Below are 18,405 nucleotides of genomic sequence, written 5' to 3' on the forward strand. Positions count from 1 at the left end.
CTGCATTATTTCGAGCATTCCCCTTAGATGCATTCAATCCAACAATGTAATCCAAGAAGGAAAGGAGACAGCAGTGATAAGATGCTGACACAGTGAGCTCCTTCTTATCGAACAACACTTGTCAAGCTGGATTCTTACATGGATCCTCTATTCCAGATTCTTGAATACCCAAAAAGGTTCTACCAAGTGCATAGCAATGAGACACAGATCCACCTCCTGCATGAAGAAGAACTAGAAGATCTTTCAAATGTGACCACTTCTCATCACAGGTTCTACAGTGGATACAAAAATATTGGATCCATTTGAAGGGGAGATGATGGTCCTGCAGACCACTCACCTGACTCACAAGACACACTTCCGCTACTTACAGAGAAGCAGATTCAGAACGATGAAGCTTTCTTGACAATGAACTCTCCTTTTGGTATAAACAAGCATTGGCAAAGCCAAGAGGTGATTGGTCTCACCTATGCAAATCTATTAGCTTTGCCAATATTTTTTTTAGAACAGTTGTACAGCAGCGTGGGCTGCTGTACAACATGGATTAAAGTAAAAAACAAATGCAATGAAGTGGCCAGCTGTGACCACTTCATAGTGCTTTTCCTTTAAGCCATGTGGCACAGCAGCCCACGTTGCTGTGTAATATGTTTTAAAGACATTAAACAAATCTAAATAGCTCTTGCATCCTCAAGAGCTACTTGTCTTTGATGTTTTCTGTGGGGGTGAGAGGGTTACAGGGGGTATGGGGAACTGTGGGGCGGGGGGGGAAGAGCAAAACAACAGACCTGAAGAGGAGAGCACAGTGTAAGCAATAAAGGAGGTATGGGGAGGAGGAAACAGCAACACAGAGGGTGAGGGGGCGGAGTGCGGGCATTGGGGTGAATATTACAGCAATGAGACATATTCAAGCCAGCCCAATGTTTCACAGTGAAGGCCTCCTACTGAGGAAACAACAACAGAAATCACAAGTGAACAATGTTGAAAGCACTTTATTACCTAAAAAGCGTTGTCAACAAATTGAAGTGGTCTACACTTGCTCAAAGAGAACATGTCGCAGAAGGGTATTTTTTACTTGTTATTATCTACACCTTTCAGGGCAGATGTAGCAAATAAGTAAGCCCAACTATATGCACTGTAAATGGAAATAAACATAGGACCTTTTCATAGCATGCGTTGCAATTTCACCACTCACAAATGACTGAAACACTATAAATTTGGCAGAAGCAACACGTCATTCCGGAGTGACTTACACCAAAGCATTTACCTTGTTCTCCATTTATTTTGCACCTCAGTGCTTATACAATATGCAAGGTGGACAATCAGAGCCAGCAATACAGAGGGAGGGCAGAGTCAGTAACACTAAGGAGATGGGGAAGAGGGCTTGGGGAGAAAGCAACATGAGGGACATGTGGGGAGGAAGAAAGGAGCAGAAACACAATATAGGGTGGGCGGGGTGGAGAGCAAGAGCACAGACGGTGGGAGGAGGGAGGTAATGGAGACACATGCACTCTTATAGAGTGCATGTAAAAACATTTCCTGCAAGAGCGTGCAGCCAGTGAAAGGACACTGGCCACAGACTGGAAACTGTACTTGGTGCCTGCTCCACAGCAGGCAAACCCTCGAAGACCCAGCAGGAAATAGGAGGTGAGCAGGAAGCAGTGACTAATAAGAGGCAAGGAAATCAGAGTGACGCCAAAGCCAAGTAATAGGCGGTTTCTAAGCCAGTTTTTAAGATTTTTATTTTTTTGGTAAAAAAAAGACTTCTCTGACCACGCTTGCATACTGCCTCAGGCAAATTCTTCTGCTAAATGACCTTTCCATCACAAAGTTACATTAGTCTTTACAGTGACTATGGCCTTTCTCCACAACTATCATGTTATTTATACATAAATCCAAGAAATCACACATTAAATTACAAAGCAGTCAACCATGCTGGTAGCTTTTATTTGTCCTGAAAAGTCAATACTACATCACACCAACTTATGAAAGCCTTAGAAAGATCACACATTTAAACCCACTGCTTGTCCACAGAGCTCTGCAATGCCCTTGCCCAGCTCTCAAAAAGCCGTTCACTGTCCACCAAGCTTCTAAAAACCTAAAGCTGGATTATTGTAACCTACTCACCATACAGCAGGCCAGACGCAAGAAAAGTAGCGGAGGATATCTCCGCGTTCAAGAGTCCCCTTAACACAATCCCTTCCACATAGAATTATCCTATTATATGAAACACACTTTACAGTCATTAGGTGGTATAGTGAGCACCAAACCCCACATTTGTCCTACAACTGCCAAATAACCATGTTTGGAGGTACAATGGAAGCATCATATATAAACCAGATATTTTTAAGGATGGGCAGTAATTACAGGCAGGACCACTGGAATCATACAAGGGAGGACCAAACTACGTAGCAGGTTTAACTACATTTTGTGGCAGGAAAAGGACAATTATCTGACCAATGCCACACAATTTTTTTTAGACTTACTTTATTATTATGTCATTTATATAGAGGTTAGCGCTGTCTGGGTAAGTGCTTCATATTATTAGTACCAGTTTTAATACCGAGATCCAGCCCAGATACACCAATATGTAACTGAAAAGTAAGCAGTCAACATTTGTGATGGGCATTTCATTGCACAGCAAGATCGGTAGCTACGGGGCATATTACCAACAACTAGCGATCATTTTTGTCTCTAACTTGTTTAGAGACAAAAATTATCGCCGCACATCGGCGATTTTTATCGCAGATAAATCTTGCTATTAGCAAGGTTTATCGCAAATGCGATAAAAAACGGCCGCAATGCATGAATATCGCTGAAAAGTCAGCGATATTCATGCATTATCGAGCCATGTTATCCACCTCCCATTGGATAACATGGCTAAGAACTGCTCAGGGCAGCTGTTAGCTTTTGGAGATATTCGCGCTTAGCGCGAATATCTCCAAAAGTTGGTAATAGGAGATAGCGATGTTAGGGACTGTTTCCAGTGGCTAACATCTTGGCACGCCCACTTTGCATGTCATTAGTGATAAATAACACTGACATGAAAAGCGGGGCCCAAGATGGTCGCTATCTCCTATTAGCTGTCACTAACTGGTGTTAGCGACAGCTTGGTAATAGGGAGATAATTTTATCTCCGCTTTCTTGGCTTTTAAAGCCAAAAAAGCGGAGATAAACCCCCTTGATAATATGCCCCTGCGTTTTTAGTGACTGTTGATCCGTTTGAATTATAAATATTTATTTTTTAATCTGCAAATTATGCACCAGATGAATTAAATGGCAAATGCATAAAATCCATAATTATGCAGAAAACACCGGAGCCACAAAATCACATAATTCCAGTGGCCCTACCTACAACTCAGACTGAGGTCTCGACTAATTCCCGTTGGGTGAGAGTCCGGAGTTTAGAAATACGATACGCATTGATTTACTGTGACGTCATATGGCACAGCTCTGTGTGCTCAATGCGTCAAATTATACAGAATACAACATTTTCCAGCTATCGCGACAAGAATTTTAGATTCTATTACATACACGCAGGCTAGGATTATGCTTTCTCAATTTCTTTACTGACTCACAGCAGCCAATGAGAATAAGGTAACATTCGTAAAAAACATCATTTCCCATGAGGCTTTGAACCACGCCTCTTCAAACAACCAATAGTAACTCATTACAGTATACAAAATGACGAGGCACCATCTTGGCTTCCTCTTTCATTGGAAACCAGTCCTTAAGTGTCCAAAAAACAAGTAACAATCCTGACTGTCCACGGAGTTCAATAACGGCAAGTCCAGTTCTCAACGGAGAACACAATCCCATAAATCTGGATACAACAGCCATCCTCCAACAACGAGGTGGTCCATCACAAAGAGAAGCAGAACATTAATTCTGTTTTGAATCGGTTCTTGAAAACAGAAACAAGTTTGAAAATAGGGTACCCAAAAGGAGTGAATACTCAGGGTAGGTATAACATTGCACTCTCCAAAGTGGCCACTGAGACTGGACGGAAGGGCTTCTGGATTGCTAACAATATTTGACCCAAAGGATCAGTCCTATGCGCCAAAGTAGGTTCTTTATAGGTTTTCAAATATTGCAAAACACATAATTTATAATTGTGTGGAAAGGCAGGATACTCGACCGAACGTAACATAGTTTTGGTCCGTCTCATGATGATGAGACACCCTGTAGAGAGAACATCCTTCCTGCAAAATCTAAAGCACGCACATCAGAAACTCTGCGACAGGAGATCAAACACAACATTGGTGATCGTAAGAAAACTTTTTTTGTAAGTAGTGAATCTTGAGGCGCTGCAAGGCCCTGTAGTGGAGAGGACCTGCAAAGATGGCTTGAATAGAGGATGACAGAAGACCTACAATCCTCGCTAGGACCCTCAACGAGATCATCTGTTTGGACAGAGTGGAGCTGATCTCTCTCTTGATGGTTCTGATTTTGGTCATGGGCAGAAGCAGTAGGCCAGAGATTAAATTTATATGAAACCCCAGGAACTCTATTTGCTGATTCGGGATGATCATGGATTTCTTGAGGGTTATCACAAACCCTAACTCCTGTAACAGTGACATTCTCCACTCTAAGTGAAGGAGAATAAGGTTTCGATCTTGAGCCAGAAGCAGCATATCGTCGAGATAGACGATCATGCGTTCTCCCATCTCTCTCAAGCGAGCTACCACTGGTTTTAACAGTCTAGTAAACACCCATGGAGCTGGGGGCAGGCCAAAGGGTAGAGTGCGATACCGGTACTATTGTCCTTTCCAGTAGAATTGAAGGAATTTCTGATGAGAAGGGCAAATGGGAACTGTGAGGTAGGCATCCTTGAGGTCCAGACGGACCATCCAGTCTTGTTCCAACAGAAGATCCCTCAATAGATGGATTCCTTCCATCTTGAAATGCCTGTACACCACAAAAGAGTTGAACTCCCTGAGGTTTAGAATTAATCTTTGACGGCCTCCCTTCTTTTGAACCAGGAAAACATTTCTGCAAAACCCTTCGGGAATGAAGGGTCCTACAGCAATAGCTTGCTTGGTCAAAAGCTCTTGAAGTTCGGAATCTATAAAAGTTTGCTCTTGTAGGGAAAAAAGGAGAAGCCGAGGAGGAGCCATCTGACACGGGGGAGTGTAATAATTCTATCGAATACCCTTGGATCGTGTGGAGGATCCACGCATCTGAGGTTAGATGTGTTCAGTTCACTACAAAATGTCACAGTTTGCCCCCGAGAGGGATCATTGGAAAGAGCTGAGAACTTACCAGATGACGGGGCATCAAAGTTTTTGCAACCCTTGTGGTTGAACCGGCCACAGAAGCTGCAGGACCTGGAGGTGTAGAAACCCACCTGATCAGGTTCCTGGGTGTACCCCATGCGCCGAGGGGTGAAACCTCATTGAGGACAGGGGTTGACACAGCGGCCGGTCGAGCATCCTTGGACACAGCCCGCCCTACCAGAGACCTTGTGGAAGACTCTTCTTAACGAAGACTGGGACTTATCTAAAGAAGCAAAGGTACTGACAAATGTTGCTATGTCCTTGACAAAGCATTCACCAAACAACTGTCCCTCAGCCAAAGGGCCTGGCTCATCCACCGCCAACTCCACAAGTTGCGGGTTGATGCTCAATAGGACGGATTTGCGGTGCTCTGAGGAGAGTGCGCAATCGGCCGTGCCAAGGAGGCAGATGGCTCTCTGGGTCCACCCAGCTAGGACCTCTGGATGAATAGCCGCTCCAGTTTCTTGTGCTTGCAGGGATAGCTCAAGGATTTTTGCTAGAGGGCCTGCAACATCCAACACCTTGTCCCGACACACCCTAAGGGTGCGATCTATGCCCTTTTTGGGATCTTTCTTTGAAAAATCGATATCCGGGGTAACTGCCACTTTATGCGCCAGGTCCGGACGGGGACATTCTGATTTTAGACGGGCTCTAACATTTTAGCTAAAACTTCTCCTAAGGTAAATTTGCATATAATCCGCTACCGCTGGGGAGTGAGCCCAGTCAGCAGAGCGGGGTGGACTAGGTCAGCAGGAACAAAAGCAAAAGAAAGGGTAAAGGGTGGACAGGCGAGTAAGAGTGTTTGCGCTTCTTGGCGCATTTATGTGGGCTGAACTCTTGGGAGGAGTCGGTGTCTGTGCCTGCGTCAGTGGTAGTGTCTGGAACAGGACTCGTGAGGGCAGAAGAGGGGGCAGGGATGTGATCATCCTGGTTCTGTTCTTTGGATTTACATAGAGAGGAATAAACTTTGACGTGAGGCCAGGAAAGTCCCGCTGGTTCGAGGGTAAGGAGGGGGGCAGGAGTAGGACTACCAGAGGGAATAGGATTACCTGCAACCAGTTGTTCTAAACGCTGGGAAATAGGTAAAAGGGCAGAGGAAAGGACCTTGTCCAGCTTGGCATCCAATTTTTTGTCAATAATATCTTCCATAGATTCATCATAATAGTAGCCTTCCCCATCAGGGTCATCATAGGCTGCCACCTCTTCCTCGTAGACTTCGCAGTCTAACATATCAGCCATCCAGATTAGCAAACTCTCAAATCCCCAGAGGGAAGCTTAATTATACAGCCCACTAGTTCTCCAGAACACGGGCGATGGTTGGGAGCAAAGCTGGGGCAGAGGGGGCCACCTAGGTACCAAAATATCCCTGGCCGATAGGACTAATGGAGGGTGTAAAACCCTGACTGCCTAATCGGTCTCAGGGTATTCAAAAAATTATTATTTGCTACTTCTGGGCTTGCAAGGGTTAAACACTCGAGTGTTTCTTAATATGCGTGACAAAACGCTGCCAAAAGTAGGGCCCAGTACCGGCTCCACATTCTGCCTGCCGCATGAAGTTCCCCGATTCAGCCCGGGAGAGGCGTAACAACCAGCTTGCAGGATCGGGGCCGCATGCGTGCACTGACGTGTGCAGGCTTCCGAGATGCACAAAGGATTCCCAGTCGGGTTCCGGCGTGCGACTCGCTCCCTCGGGGGAGGGGAGTTTGGGGGGGTAATCCCCGGCAGCGAGCCACAAGGGCAACCGCACTGCGAGTCAGAAGCGGTAAGGGGAAGAAACTATATGGGAAGAAATAACAGGCTAATACAGCGCAACACACGCTGAGAATAAATTAAGGAAAGAGGTGAAAAACGCGTGGCGCGACGGTCATTTAACATACATATGCACAGAAAATCGCCATTTGTCAAACGCCATAAAAACGCATTAAATATTCATTCAAATCAATGAAACAAAAGTCACATTAGAAAATAGGAACAAATTAATGAGGCATTTATCTTGACTGCGCAGAAGCAAAGAAAGAGGAATCCCAAGATGGTGCCTCATCATTTTGTTTACTGTAATGTGTTACTATTGGTTGTTTGAAGAGGCGTGGTTCAAAGCCTAATGGGAAATGAAGTTTTTTTTACAAATGTTACTTTAGTCTCATTGGCTGCTGGGAGTCAGTAAAGAAATTGAGAAAGCATAGGTCTGCTAGTCAGAATCTACTTACAACTCCTCGATTCAAGCTGGTAACAAAGGGTGGTAAATCACTTTTTGTACTAGGTTCTAAGGCCTGGAATAAGCTCCCGCCCTTTTTACGATCATTGTCCCAAGAAATCCACTTCAGGAAAGCACTAAAAACTTGGGTCTTTTCTTTATCCGATGCGGCTTGTCGGGCGTTGGTGTAATATGTAATGCAGTGCGCAAGTCATCTCTTTCTCTCCAACCCCTTCATCTAGGTTGGTGAGCGCCAAGATACTCCTTGGAGTGAAAGAAGCGCTATAGAAGTGTTCTTTACATTACATTACATAATCTGAAGCCTCTGGTCCTGACATAAAATCAGGCTGAGTCTGAATGTTCCAATGTTAAGTAAGGTTTGTATATTCATTCTGAAGGAAGAGGGGAGATGAAGAGTAGCTAGATTGTATTATATGTGTATTGCACATCTGTACATTACCACAAGGCAGCGCTATAGGACAATTAATGTTCATAAGCATTGACAAAGCCAGAAAGTTTTGCTTATAACTGACCATATCTTCATGTTTCCATCAACTCAGCCAGACGTTCATTCAGCAATTTATCAGGGCACTCATTCACTAGTCGTGCATCTATTCATCCACCCGCTGGCTCCTTACATTCACTCCCAATGACATAGACAGTACCACACATGCTCATCAGCCAATAAAGGGGCAATCAGTCCGATCCATCTCCTTTGCAGCCGATTTTGAGGGTTAGAGTGGTTCGGTGGTGCGTGGGTGTCGGTGGAGCGTGGCTGCTACCGCTGTGGGGTTGGAATCCTGTCCTTCGAGTCAGACGGCTACCACATGAAGGGTGAGTAGTGTGCACCTGTGACAACTATTCCTGCTTCTAGTAGTGTGTGAGGAGTGTGCACTGCTGAGGTTTGGCTTTTTCACCACAAGGGGGTTAGCAGTCACCTCATATTTTCCTTGAGACCAGGGCAGAAGGCCCGCTGTGGACGTGTTCAATGATGGTTAGGTCTTATTCATTAAAAAAAACAATGATACAGGCATCAAATCAGTCCTCTTCCTCCCCTTGTTAAGATGATGCTCTGCTTCCCAAATGAGATCGTCCAGATATTGCATGGCATTCACTGTGAATATAATATCTCCTTCCACGGAAAAGGCAGACGCCTTCTAACAGTATGCTGATATGCTTGCTTTTTATTACTTAGTTGTGTAAACCAGATGCTTTAGCCTTAGATCGTTCGTGGAACTTCCTATTCATGCCTCAGTACTTTTTTTGCATTTTGTAGGCATTATTGGATTGATTTTCTCAACTTAAACTACTTAGTCCTTATGATCAAATTGTAAATCTTGTATTAAACATAGCAAGTTAAAAAATAAAGTTAATATACAAGAGCTGTGCTATATTTTACTATTACATACAGCTACAAGTGCAGTTACCTTACAGACAAATGGTAATGATTTGAATGGTGCAGCAGGCGCAGCAGCACCAGGCACAAAAGTAGTCAGAACTTCTGTAAACAAATAATAATGCTTTATTTGACTACTAAACAGAGAGTCACAATTGCAGTTACCTTGCAGATAAAAGGGACTTGATTTGAATGGTGCAGCAGGTGCAGTGGCACCAGGACAAATCAAAAGTTCTAGGCAGCCCAATAAACATCTAAAATTTCTATATTTTAGTACCAAACAGGCAGCTACAAGCACAGTTACCTAGCAAGCGCTAGCCTCACAATTTCAATAGCGCAGCAGGTGCTCTGGCACAGGGGCCACAAGTGGTCATAACTCCACTAAACACCAAATAATGCTATATGTTAGAACTAAATAGGCAGTCACAAGTGCAGTTATCTAGAAAGCACCCGGAGCATGATTTCAATAGTGCAGCAGGTGCAGTGGCACCAGTGATAGAGCAGATTTCATCTGCAGTCAGGCATTGTTTTATTTTTGTGCTTCAGACAGACTGCATTTAAATTGAATTAACATGTGTTTTTGCAATGTAGAGAAAAGTGGCCTTTTTAGCTTTGAAGATTAATAGAATAATTTTCTCTATTCCCAGCTCATCCCTAAATCCACTATTTCTGTCTTAAGTATTTTACTTGTTGCATATTTTGATAAATATTTCCAGTTAATAACACCTCTTTTTCTTTGTCGCACATTGCACCTTTATTGTGCATGTTGTCATAAATAATAGAAAAGCTGCTTTACACTAGTAGCTTGGCTAGGTAAACATTTATAAGGAGTATTAGTATAGAAATGGGAAACATAATGGGCTGATTTACATGAAATTAATATTATCTTTGTGTTTGTTTTATTTTGGGTCTACCATTAAATGGCTGCCTGTGAAACCAGCAAGGCTATGGCTTGCTTTGAAAGAGAAGAGAGCATGCGCAGACTGTGGCAGCTTGACTCAAACTGCGGAAGGAGTCAAGGACATCTTGAACTGTACATTCTTGTGACTGTGCCAATGTACCAGTTAGTTAAAAGTATCCATCTGACTGCACTGTGAAAGGAAGGAAGGAACTATAGAAACATTTTCCCTAGCAATTGTTGCAAACTTATAAAATGTAGTTATTCATGTATGCTTCTTTTGTTAAAACTGATAAAGTCAGGTTTTTTAGAATGAGTCAGGGTTGTGAGAACTCATGCCATCATGACTGACCAATCACGTACAGGTTTTCCTGAAGTTGAAACATTTCCTCTCCGAAGGAGGGGCTGGCTTTCTCAGCTCAGCTGGCTTTTAGGCTCATTAGGGGGCGTGTGAGCTCGGGGGTGTGAGCTCTTGAGAGAAGGAACCGATTAGGCCAGACATCTTATGGGTTAGGTACGAGATCGTCACGGGTGCATGGGCGTCCGAGGAGAGTCAGGGGGAGGTTTCTTGCTTCCACATCATATCTTGGCACATGCAGGCCACATTCCTTTGAGGTCTGGTGAAGGGCGGGCTGTCTCCCTCCCTGCTTGCTCTCTAGACAGACAGATGCAGAAGAACAGCAACAGATAGAAAGGTTTTTTTTTATTTAGATGCTAAACTTTCAGTTATGCTTTGACTAATTAATTAGGTCTGAAAAGATTTATTTGTCTTATGCATTTATTTCTGTTTATGGGAGATTTTTGCAAACTATTTGATTTTTGATTAGCCTTGCAAGACTATATTTTTCTTAGAAACTCTTTAATAGTTTTGAATGACATTTTGCGCCACATTCCTATATGTAATGCTTATATGCAGACAGTAATATGTTCTGTATTAATGCTATTTTTCCTGTTTTCCAAATTCTGTAACCTGATTGATATCTTACTAATGAATAAAGTGTCAGAGAAAATTAACTTTTGACTAGAAAATAAAATCCTTTAAAAATACTCAACAACTCTCTTTATTGGCCTAAATAATAATTGCATTTTTGACTGTTCATCTTTATTTAAAGTCTCCTGAAAGTAATACTTGGTGTGAAGGGCCCAACACCTTTTTGAGCTGTAAATTAGAGGTAGCATGAGGGTTTTGCCTTGAGAAACTACCAGAAGAGATTACCGCTCCATCACCAGCACCAAAAGCTCTAGGTACCCCACTAAAACTGATTCTTGCTATATTTTACTACTAAACAGGCAGTCACAGGTGCACTTACCTTTTAGACAACAGGGTCATGATTTAAATGGTGCAGCAGGTGCAGTGGCATTGGGCTAAAAAGTTGTCAGAAGTCCTCTAAACACATAATATTGCTATTAATGAACTCTATTAGTTCTCTTTCATTTTTCAAAATCTTGCTATTACTTACCACTATGCCACTAGGAACAGCACAATATATTGCATTTTTGTACATTAACATGTCATAAAACTTTAACATTCTTTCTGTAACTTATATTGAACAACTACTCTGCAAGCTACAAAAAAAATACCAAGAAGAGCACGTGACACATGGCCTGTAAAAGTGGCTCAAAATACTGATATAAAATTCATTGCCCCTCGAGGAAGCACCCATTATTGCATTGCTGGGCTTTCTTCAACTTGCCAATTTTTCTTTCATGTGGTGGCCAAATTTAACAGGGGGCATCGCTAACAATGTTATGGGAGCAGCAGGAGGCACTGCAGCCCACCTCATAACTTTTCATGGCAGACCATATGTTTCTGGTTATCACCGAATTTATGAGCCCCCCACAGCACACCACAACCACCCAACAGCCCTCCTAGGATTTTCATCACTATGTGAAGAACTCCTACAGCTGGAGCTTTTGCATTTAAGATGGGAGTGCTGCGCCTTCTAGTGGCTGCTTTTATGGCTGCATTTTATGTAGCCTGAAGGTGTATAAAACTAAAAATGTTAAAAAGACAGACCCGTTACGATCATTTCAAATGTTTTATTGACGGCATAAAGGAGACAGCGAGTTCCATCAATGTTGAAATGCTTTGGCAATTACTCATGGTATTTATACAGGTCATGGATTACAATGAAATGCAGGTTTTTAACATCAGGATTATTTGTGCACCTCTGACAAAGCGAACAGTCTTCCCTCATATGCTGTTGTCTTCACAGAGGGTCTTCAGACAAAGCCATTATGCCCGAGTTATTTAAAGTGAACCCCCCCCACCCCCCTCAGTCTGTGATGTGCTATCTGCTGGAGGTGAGAAGGTATTGTGATTTTGGGAGTCATGAGCTACGGGGGTCAAATGTGATTTCAGAATATCATCTAAGCTATTTTCAATCTGCCTGATGAATATATTTGTAAATTAATGCATAGTATTTAGCAGCTTGTGTGCAATAAATGTATGTTTCCTTTTCAAAGAAAAGGCACTGCCTGGACAATCATTTATTGAGTGTTTTTATTGAGTGCCAGTGAACAGCGATGACCAGCTCACACCACTCCCATGTAGTAGGCCTTGGACTGTTCTGCTTCGCTAACTGAGAGTCAAGAGCTACAATGGGGTGCTTGGTTTCCGGTAAGGAGAACTTGAGGACCTATTACTTGCACAGGCCACATCCTGCACAACTAATAACCTGATTTCTTACAAAGCTAAATTTGGAATTCATAACACACTGCTTAGGACCTCACAACAAGTATACCAATAAATAATACCTGCATGCAAACGTTAAGTAATACATACCAATAAATACTACATATATAGTCCTTTTATTTCATAGAGGTAAGAGTAATGTGGTATGTGATCTCAGCTGTAACATTATTCACAACATTTGTGATCACATCTCCACATAAAGAGTGAGGTCATGAAGGTTCCATTTGGGTCCTAGTTATGGTTTACATGGTGTGTTACTGAGTTTGTATGTTGCAACCCTAATGAGAACTATAACTTGCATATTTCAGGGTTTATTCAATTTTTAATTTGTACCAATAAGTGTATTGCCAGTTTTTTCAGTGCAACTGTTTTTAATGTACTTTATATAGTTATAACCAAAGCCAACCATAACTTAACTTAACCCTTTGATCTTTTTGCCTGATTAAGCACCGGCCCCAAGGAGGCATCAGATGATGGCGGCAGATGAGCCATCTATTAAGTAATGTTATCCGCATAGAGATACCGCCTGAGGGACTGAATATATTGCAAAGTTGTATTATTACTTCTTAGTATAGACTTCAATACAATGGGGAGGAGGGTAACACATAGTTTTAAATATATAAATGTATTCTTCATAAATTATCTGATTTCTTTTAAAGACAACAGTAAGTATAGACCGGCTACACATACATAAATACACTAAAAGACAATAGAAATGTACAATGTAAACATGATTGAAAAATAAAAACAAATTGTGCTTGGAGTTTTCCAATTCACAAATATACAGTAGAGATTATATCTAGTAACAGTCCAAACGATTCCAGTCCTTTGAATAATTCATGAGGACTTTGTAGGCCCGACAGCTATTCTAGTTTTCCTGCATATTAAGGTTGTGTCTTTTTACAGCATGATCCGCCTGATAACCAGGCTTGGTTTCTATGACCAAAGCTTCATCACAACGCATTGTGGCAGATAATATGGAACAGGGCTGTGGCCACAAATAGATCATGATAGTTAATGCCTTGTGGCATCCCATCCTACACACTGCTGAAGGGGTCCAGCTTCATGTTATCTGCTTTAAATTACTTCTTCACAGTGTGCTGGTTTGGAGCAGATATATCTCCGAAGAGAGGAGCACTTGGCGCTGCTGTAGGCAGCATGATGTAGATAGGCGCAATCTGAGCCACCAGTTATGACAGTCCTAAAAATACAAAATAAAAAAGTCAAAATGTTAGTACAGTGTTCAAAATGTTCACAAAATGTTTTTTTTTTCACAACTACATGATTTATGAATCTACATTTACAGACTCAGGATATAACACCTATTAGACACCTGCCAAGGTGCGGCAACTCCTCGTGTGGAAATAAAAGACGGACAAAGAGGACATCCAGGATTAAACTGGTCATCAAGCACTGGCAGCAGGGATCCGGTCTGTCAGACTAAGGGAGAAATTGTGACCAGTTGGGAGGGTGAGTGGTGACCTTCACAAACAGCCCGGAGAGTCCATTGGTTACAATAATGTCCCTTGGCTCGCGTTTGGTGAATAGGCCAGATCAGCAAGGCACCCGTATCAGAAAAGTGGTGGCGTTGTGTGTATATAAGCTACCAATCAGCAGTTACAATAAAAACAAAAGCATCAATATGACTGGCCGATTTACTATACATGATTGTGTGCTGTTAAAGTGTTTTGCTTGTTTGCAATGTCTTGCACTTACATATCCACTTCACCCAGTCTCTTACATACACATACAAACACACAAGCAAGCACAATGCCCTTACACACATACCAACAATGCTACAAGTAGAAATTCTAAAATGGGTACATTAAATAGGGGTGGCCGATAAATACTGTTCTGCCAGAGAAATTTGGCCACTTCGCGTTACCCTTGTAATGGGAGTTTCTGCCAATCGCCATGTGGCAGAGTATCTTGCACGTGGCTTGCCAACAGTAAGTTGCCAACCGAGAATTGGCATCTTCTAGCACAATTTTCGAGCTCAAAGAGGGCACCCAGCGAGATTTCCTCGTTGCAGGCAGCCACGACCGTTCGCAGTGAGAAATCTGCTGCTCGAGTAGAAAATCTACTCAAGCGACAGCAAAGAAGCAGTGCCCGCTGGGACACCGTGTGGTGCTGTTTGTGCAGGTCAGAACAAACTTCCAGTGCTAAAAACCAGAGTGTTGTGCAGATTTCCACCTGTTCGTGGAACTCAGCAGGATCTCACTGAGTTTTCATGTAACATCGCGGAGTTTCCGTGAGTGACAGTTCCAGCCACCCCTACTATTAATGGCAATGAGGCACTTTTAGGCTCATAAGCAAGTCTACCAGGACTCAATCCCTTCTTACAGCCCTTGAGATGTGCAATAAATGTATCATGGAGAAATAAATAAAAAGGAAAGAAGAGTAAGACAGAAGTGGGAAGCTGGATGTAAAACTGGCCCACATTACAGATTTAAGACCGCAGACAAGTACACAAACAGCAACAGATAAAAGTAAATTGAAAACACAACATGGGAAGAAACAGAGCCTTGTATCTATATTAAAAAAGAAATACATTTAAAAAAAGAAGTACAGAAAAGGAACTACGAGAAGAAACCCAGGATACCAAGAAATAATCACAATCTACTAATTTAAAAACTGCAAGAAAAAGGTCACAATCCAGAAAAGAGAAAGCCAATAAAGGGAAATGACAAAAGATGTGTAGTACGGTGAGGAAGAAACAGAAAACATGTGGAGAAAGAGCGAAGCCACATTGATACCGAGGCTCCAGAAAAACCGCAGTCTATCTTTATAGAACACTCCGGCAAACCAATGGCTGAAAGGCTGAGCCAAAGCCTTTTACCAGATTACTATAGAGATGTGTTCTTTTCATAATATTAAAGCCTGACAGACATGAACTCTTACCGACGTGTTGTGAAAGGTCACATATTCACTCTCAACAGGGTTAACTCAGACTTCAGCTTTCCAAGGGCGACAAACTGAGCACCATTAAATAGGAATCGCAAGATAAGATTAGTTCCTCCTTAGCCAGAGCAGGGGGTCCCTAAAGGTGGACCTTTGTGTTGAATAGTCCTGTTGTCGAAAGATCTGATATTCAGATCATGATGCCCTCACACACCCATTAGGGTTTCATGCTTCATCATAGGGCGCTCCTCGTCAGGCCGGCGCTGCAATGCCTGACGGGCCTGGGGGCTCTTTTACGGAGATCTTTTTATCTGAGGATGCCGTAGAGATGAGTGCAAGTGAGGGGGCTACCTAACGGTGTATCTAGTGAAGGGTGGGAGTGGTGATTAAAATAGGCTTTGGAACCCAAAGAACAAGTTTTATAGGAAGTAGGTACCAGGTCTAGCTAAAAGCAGTGGTGCTATCATATGGTCATCAAGTACCAGGATAGCTACTAATAGGGTGTGGTCAACATGTTTCGTGCCCTGTGTTCCCCAAAGTCGAGCAGCACTTCATCAGGACCAGAAGGGAATGTGGTATGCCCCTGTCTAGGGCTTAGGGTTTCCCTCTAGTGGTGCAATTGGCCGGTTTTAATTTTCATACATGCTAGTTTTATGTACAGTATGTTTCATGATAATTTCACGTATGTGAGGTTTTAATTCTACTTTTTAACTGAAGGAGATGAACTTCTGTTTTGAAAGCGGAATGCAAAAAATAAAATAATAACGTTTGTTTTTCTTCGCTCAAGATGGCGCCCGTGATTGAACAGATCCGTATTTAGTAATATCGGAGTGGAGACTGCATCATAGAGAGCTGATCCTTGGAACCTATTCCTGATTGCGGCGTAACTGGGGGCTCCACATCCTGCTTCCCCGGTGGCCATCCGTAGCATTACTTTACCAGCTACACAACAGGCACATCCCCGTACTTTGGAACTACTCAAAATTCGATCATGACGAGCCGCCATCCACCCGTGTCCGCTGGTGTGGCCGTCCGCTTCGTGGGATAAGCAACCCTCAGCCGCAGCGGCTAGGCCTGATCGCTTGCTCGGAACCCAGAGACACTGGTAGTCGAAAATCGAGGTGAGGGCCCCCCCCTCCCTGCGTGTGGCAAAATGGCGGCTCCCACCACGCTTCCCACTGTAATGGGAGTTGTTTCCCAGTGTGTGTACAGTGTCTGCGTCATGCCTCGAGCGCCTTGGGACGCTGGGGAGATCTAGTGTCCCTCTTAATTAACTAATGGAGACTGGCCCTTCCCTTCCTGTAAAGTTCTTTTGTTCTAGACACTCTCATGGTGTGGGTTAGGGTTACAGAATGCCTGACCCAAAATGGCCGACAGTGGTTACTCTTTATCCCCCTTACTAAACTTTTACTGTCCTAACCCTTCCGGGATGCCTGACCCCAACATGGCAGACTGTGGTGACCCTTTTTACAAAACATTTTATTACTTAACTCTTCCAGAACTGGGACTGACCTCAAGAGAACATCTGGAATTTTATTGGACCACCCCGCACTTTTCTGACATTTCCCTAGTACACATGACCTCTTTCCTGTCAGTGGAGTCCGAGCATTATGTCTGACGCCCAGTAAAGCAGCTCTGTTCAGCTAATGAGGAGATTGGCCTGGGATCACCCCCTGACCGTCACCTGCCCAGCCGGACCTTGGGCACAGTTTCTCCCCTTCTCCCTGTCTCGCCCACCCCTCCCCTCATCATATTTCTGCCATTCTGCATTTTCCTTCTCTCCTTTCTATCTATCTTCCTGACCGATGCCCGTTGGAGCCTCCTTGTGAGCTATTGGGGAGATTGGCTTGGGATTACCTCCCTGGCCGTAACCTAACCATGCGGTCTTTGGGATGACTTTCCCCTCGCTCTTATTCTTTCTTCCCCCTCATCCACTCCCTTCTAACTTCCCCTCTCCCCCTTTCCTCTCTACATTTCTCTCCTTTCTTTCACGTTAATGTTGTCTCATACATTTGATGTAAGTTGTAATTGTTATTATTGTTGTTATTTTGCTGCCCTTATGTAAAGTGCTCTGATACCTTCGGGTCTAGCCAGCGCTATATAAAGCTGTTTCAATAAATAAAAAAATAAAAAATACATCTTGCAGCTAAATTCAGGCAAGCGGGGCTGGGCTCCCCCCGCATCACATGGGAGAGTGGTAGCTGCACCTAAAGTGCACATGATGCATTGACTGGCCGGTCAAAGCATCATGCGCCCTCTGCATGTTCTCCATGCAGGCTCCATTACAGCCTGGGTGGAGGACAGGCAGAGGCTGCCAGTCCCCGTTTGAGCGCCGAACCATGGTGTACAGACCAATCACAGCGCTGCGATTGTTCAGGGGGTTCCTGTGCTTCATGACGCCGAACCATGGTGTACAGAGCTATCACAGCGCTGCGATTGTTCAGGGGGTTCCTGTGCTTCATGACGAGTGGAGAGGAGGACGGAGAATGAAGAATCAGCGGTCGGTGGAGAAAAGGTAAGTGCATTCTTTTAAATATTATTTCCCGCCCCTCTCTCCAGCCCCCACCGCTTGTCAGTAGCACCTGCTATTGAAGAGGCAAAGTAATATTGAACTTGAAAGTTTTAGTCCAATTAAATCCACTGTAGAAACTGGGGGCCTCATTTATGAAAAGTGACGCATCGCTGCGTGAAAACAGCGATGCGTCACTTTTCTGTGCGCACTCCTTGCGACACCAATGATGCGTCATATTTAATGTATGACGCATCATGTCGCAAGGACTTACAGATACGTCAGTATTTCTGACGTATCTGTAAGCGCAAAAGTGACGCATTGCTGGAGTGTGTCACAAAAGTGACAACTCCAGCAATGCGTCCTTTCACATGGGGAAAGCCCCATGTGAAAGGGCTTGCATCAGTCTTACGCATGCTGTGAGGCAGGCGCAAGATTATGACGCAACAGCATCCTAAAAGTGACGCAGTGAAATCTCATAGATTTCACTGCGTCACTATTACGAGGCTTTTTGCGGGGGAACGCCCCCTCTGCATACATTA

General features: G+C 43.5%; 1 protein-coding gene across 1 annotated transcript in view; it reads right to left on the reverse strand.

Annotated features, from left to right (window-relative positions):
• Positions 1-11,783: 11,783 nt before the first annotated feature.
• The window catches only part of LOC147665085 (killer cell lectin-like receptor subfamily B member 1B allele A), a 300,500-nt gene continuing 293,878 nt past the window's right edge, over positions 11,784-18,405 (reverse strand). The window contains exon 5 of the mRNA XM_086949772.1: positions 11,784-13,654. Coding sequence (XP_086805898.1) covers positions 13,531-13,654 — 124 coding nt within the window. The 3' untranslated portion in view covers positions 11,784-13,530. The remainder of the gene's footprint in view (positions 13,655-18,405) is intronic.

Source organism: Lissotriton vulgaris, unplaced genomic scaffold (genome assembly GCF_964263255.1).
Source record: "Lissotriton vulgaris unplaced genomic scaffold, aLisVul1.2 SCAFFOLD_645, whole genome shotgun sequence".
Taxonomy (NCBI): domain Eukaryota; kingdom Metazoa; phylum Chordata; class Amphibia; order Caudata; family Salamandridae; genus Lissotriton; species Lissotriton vulgaris.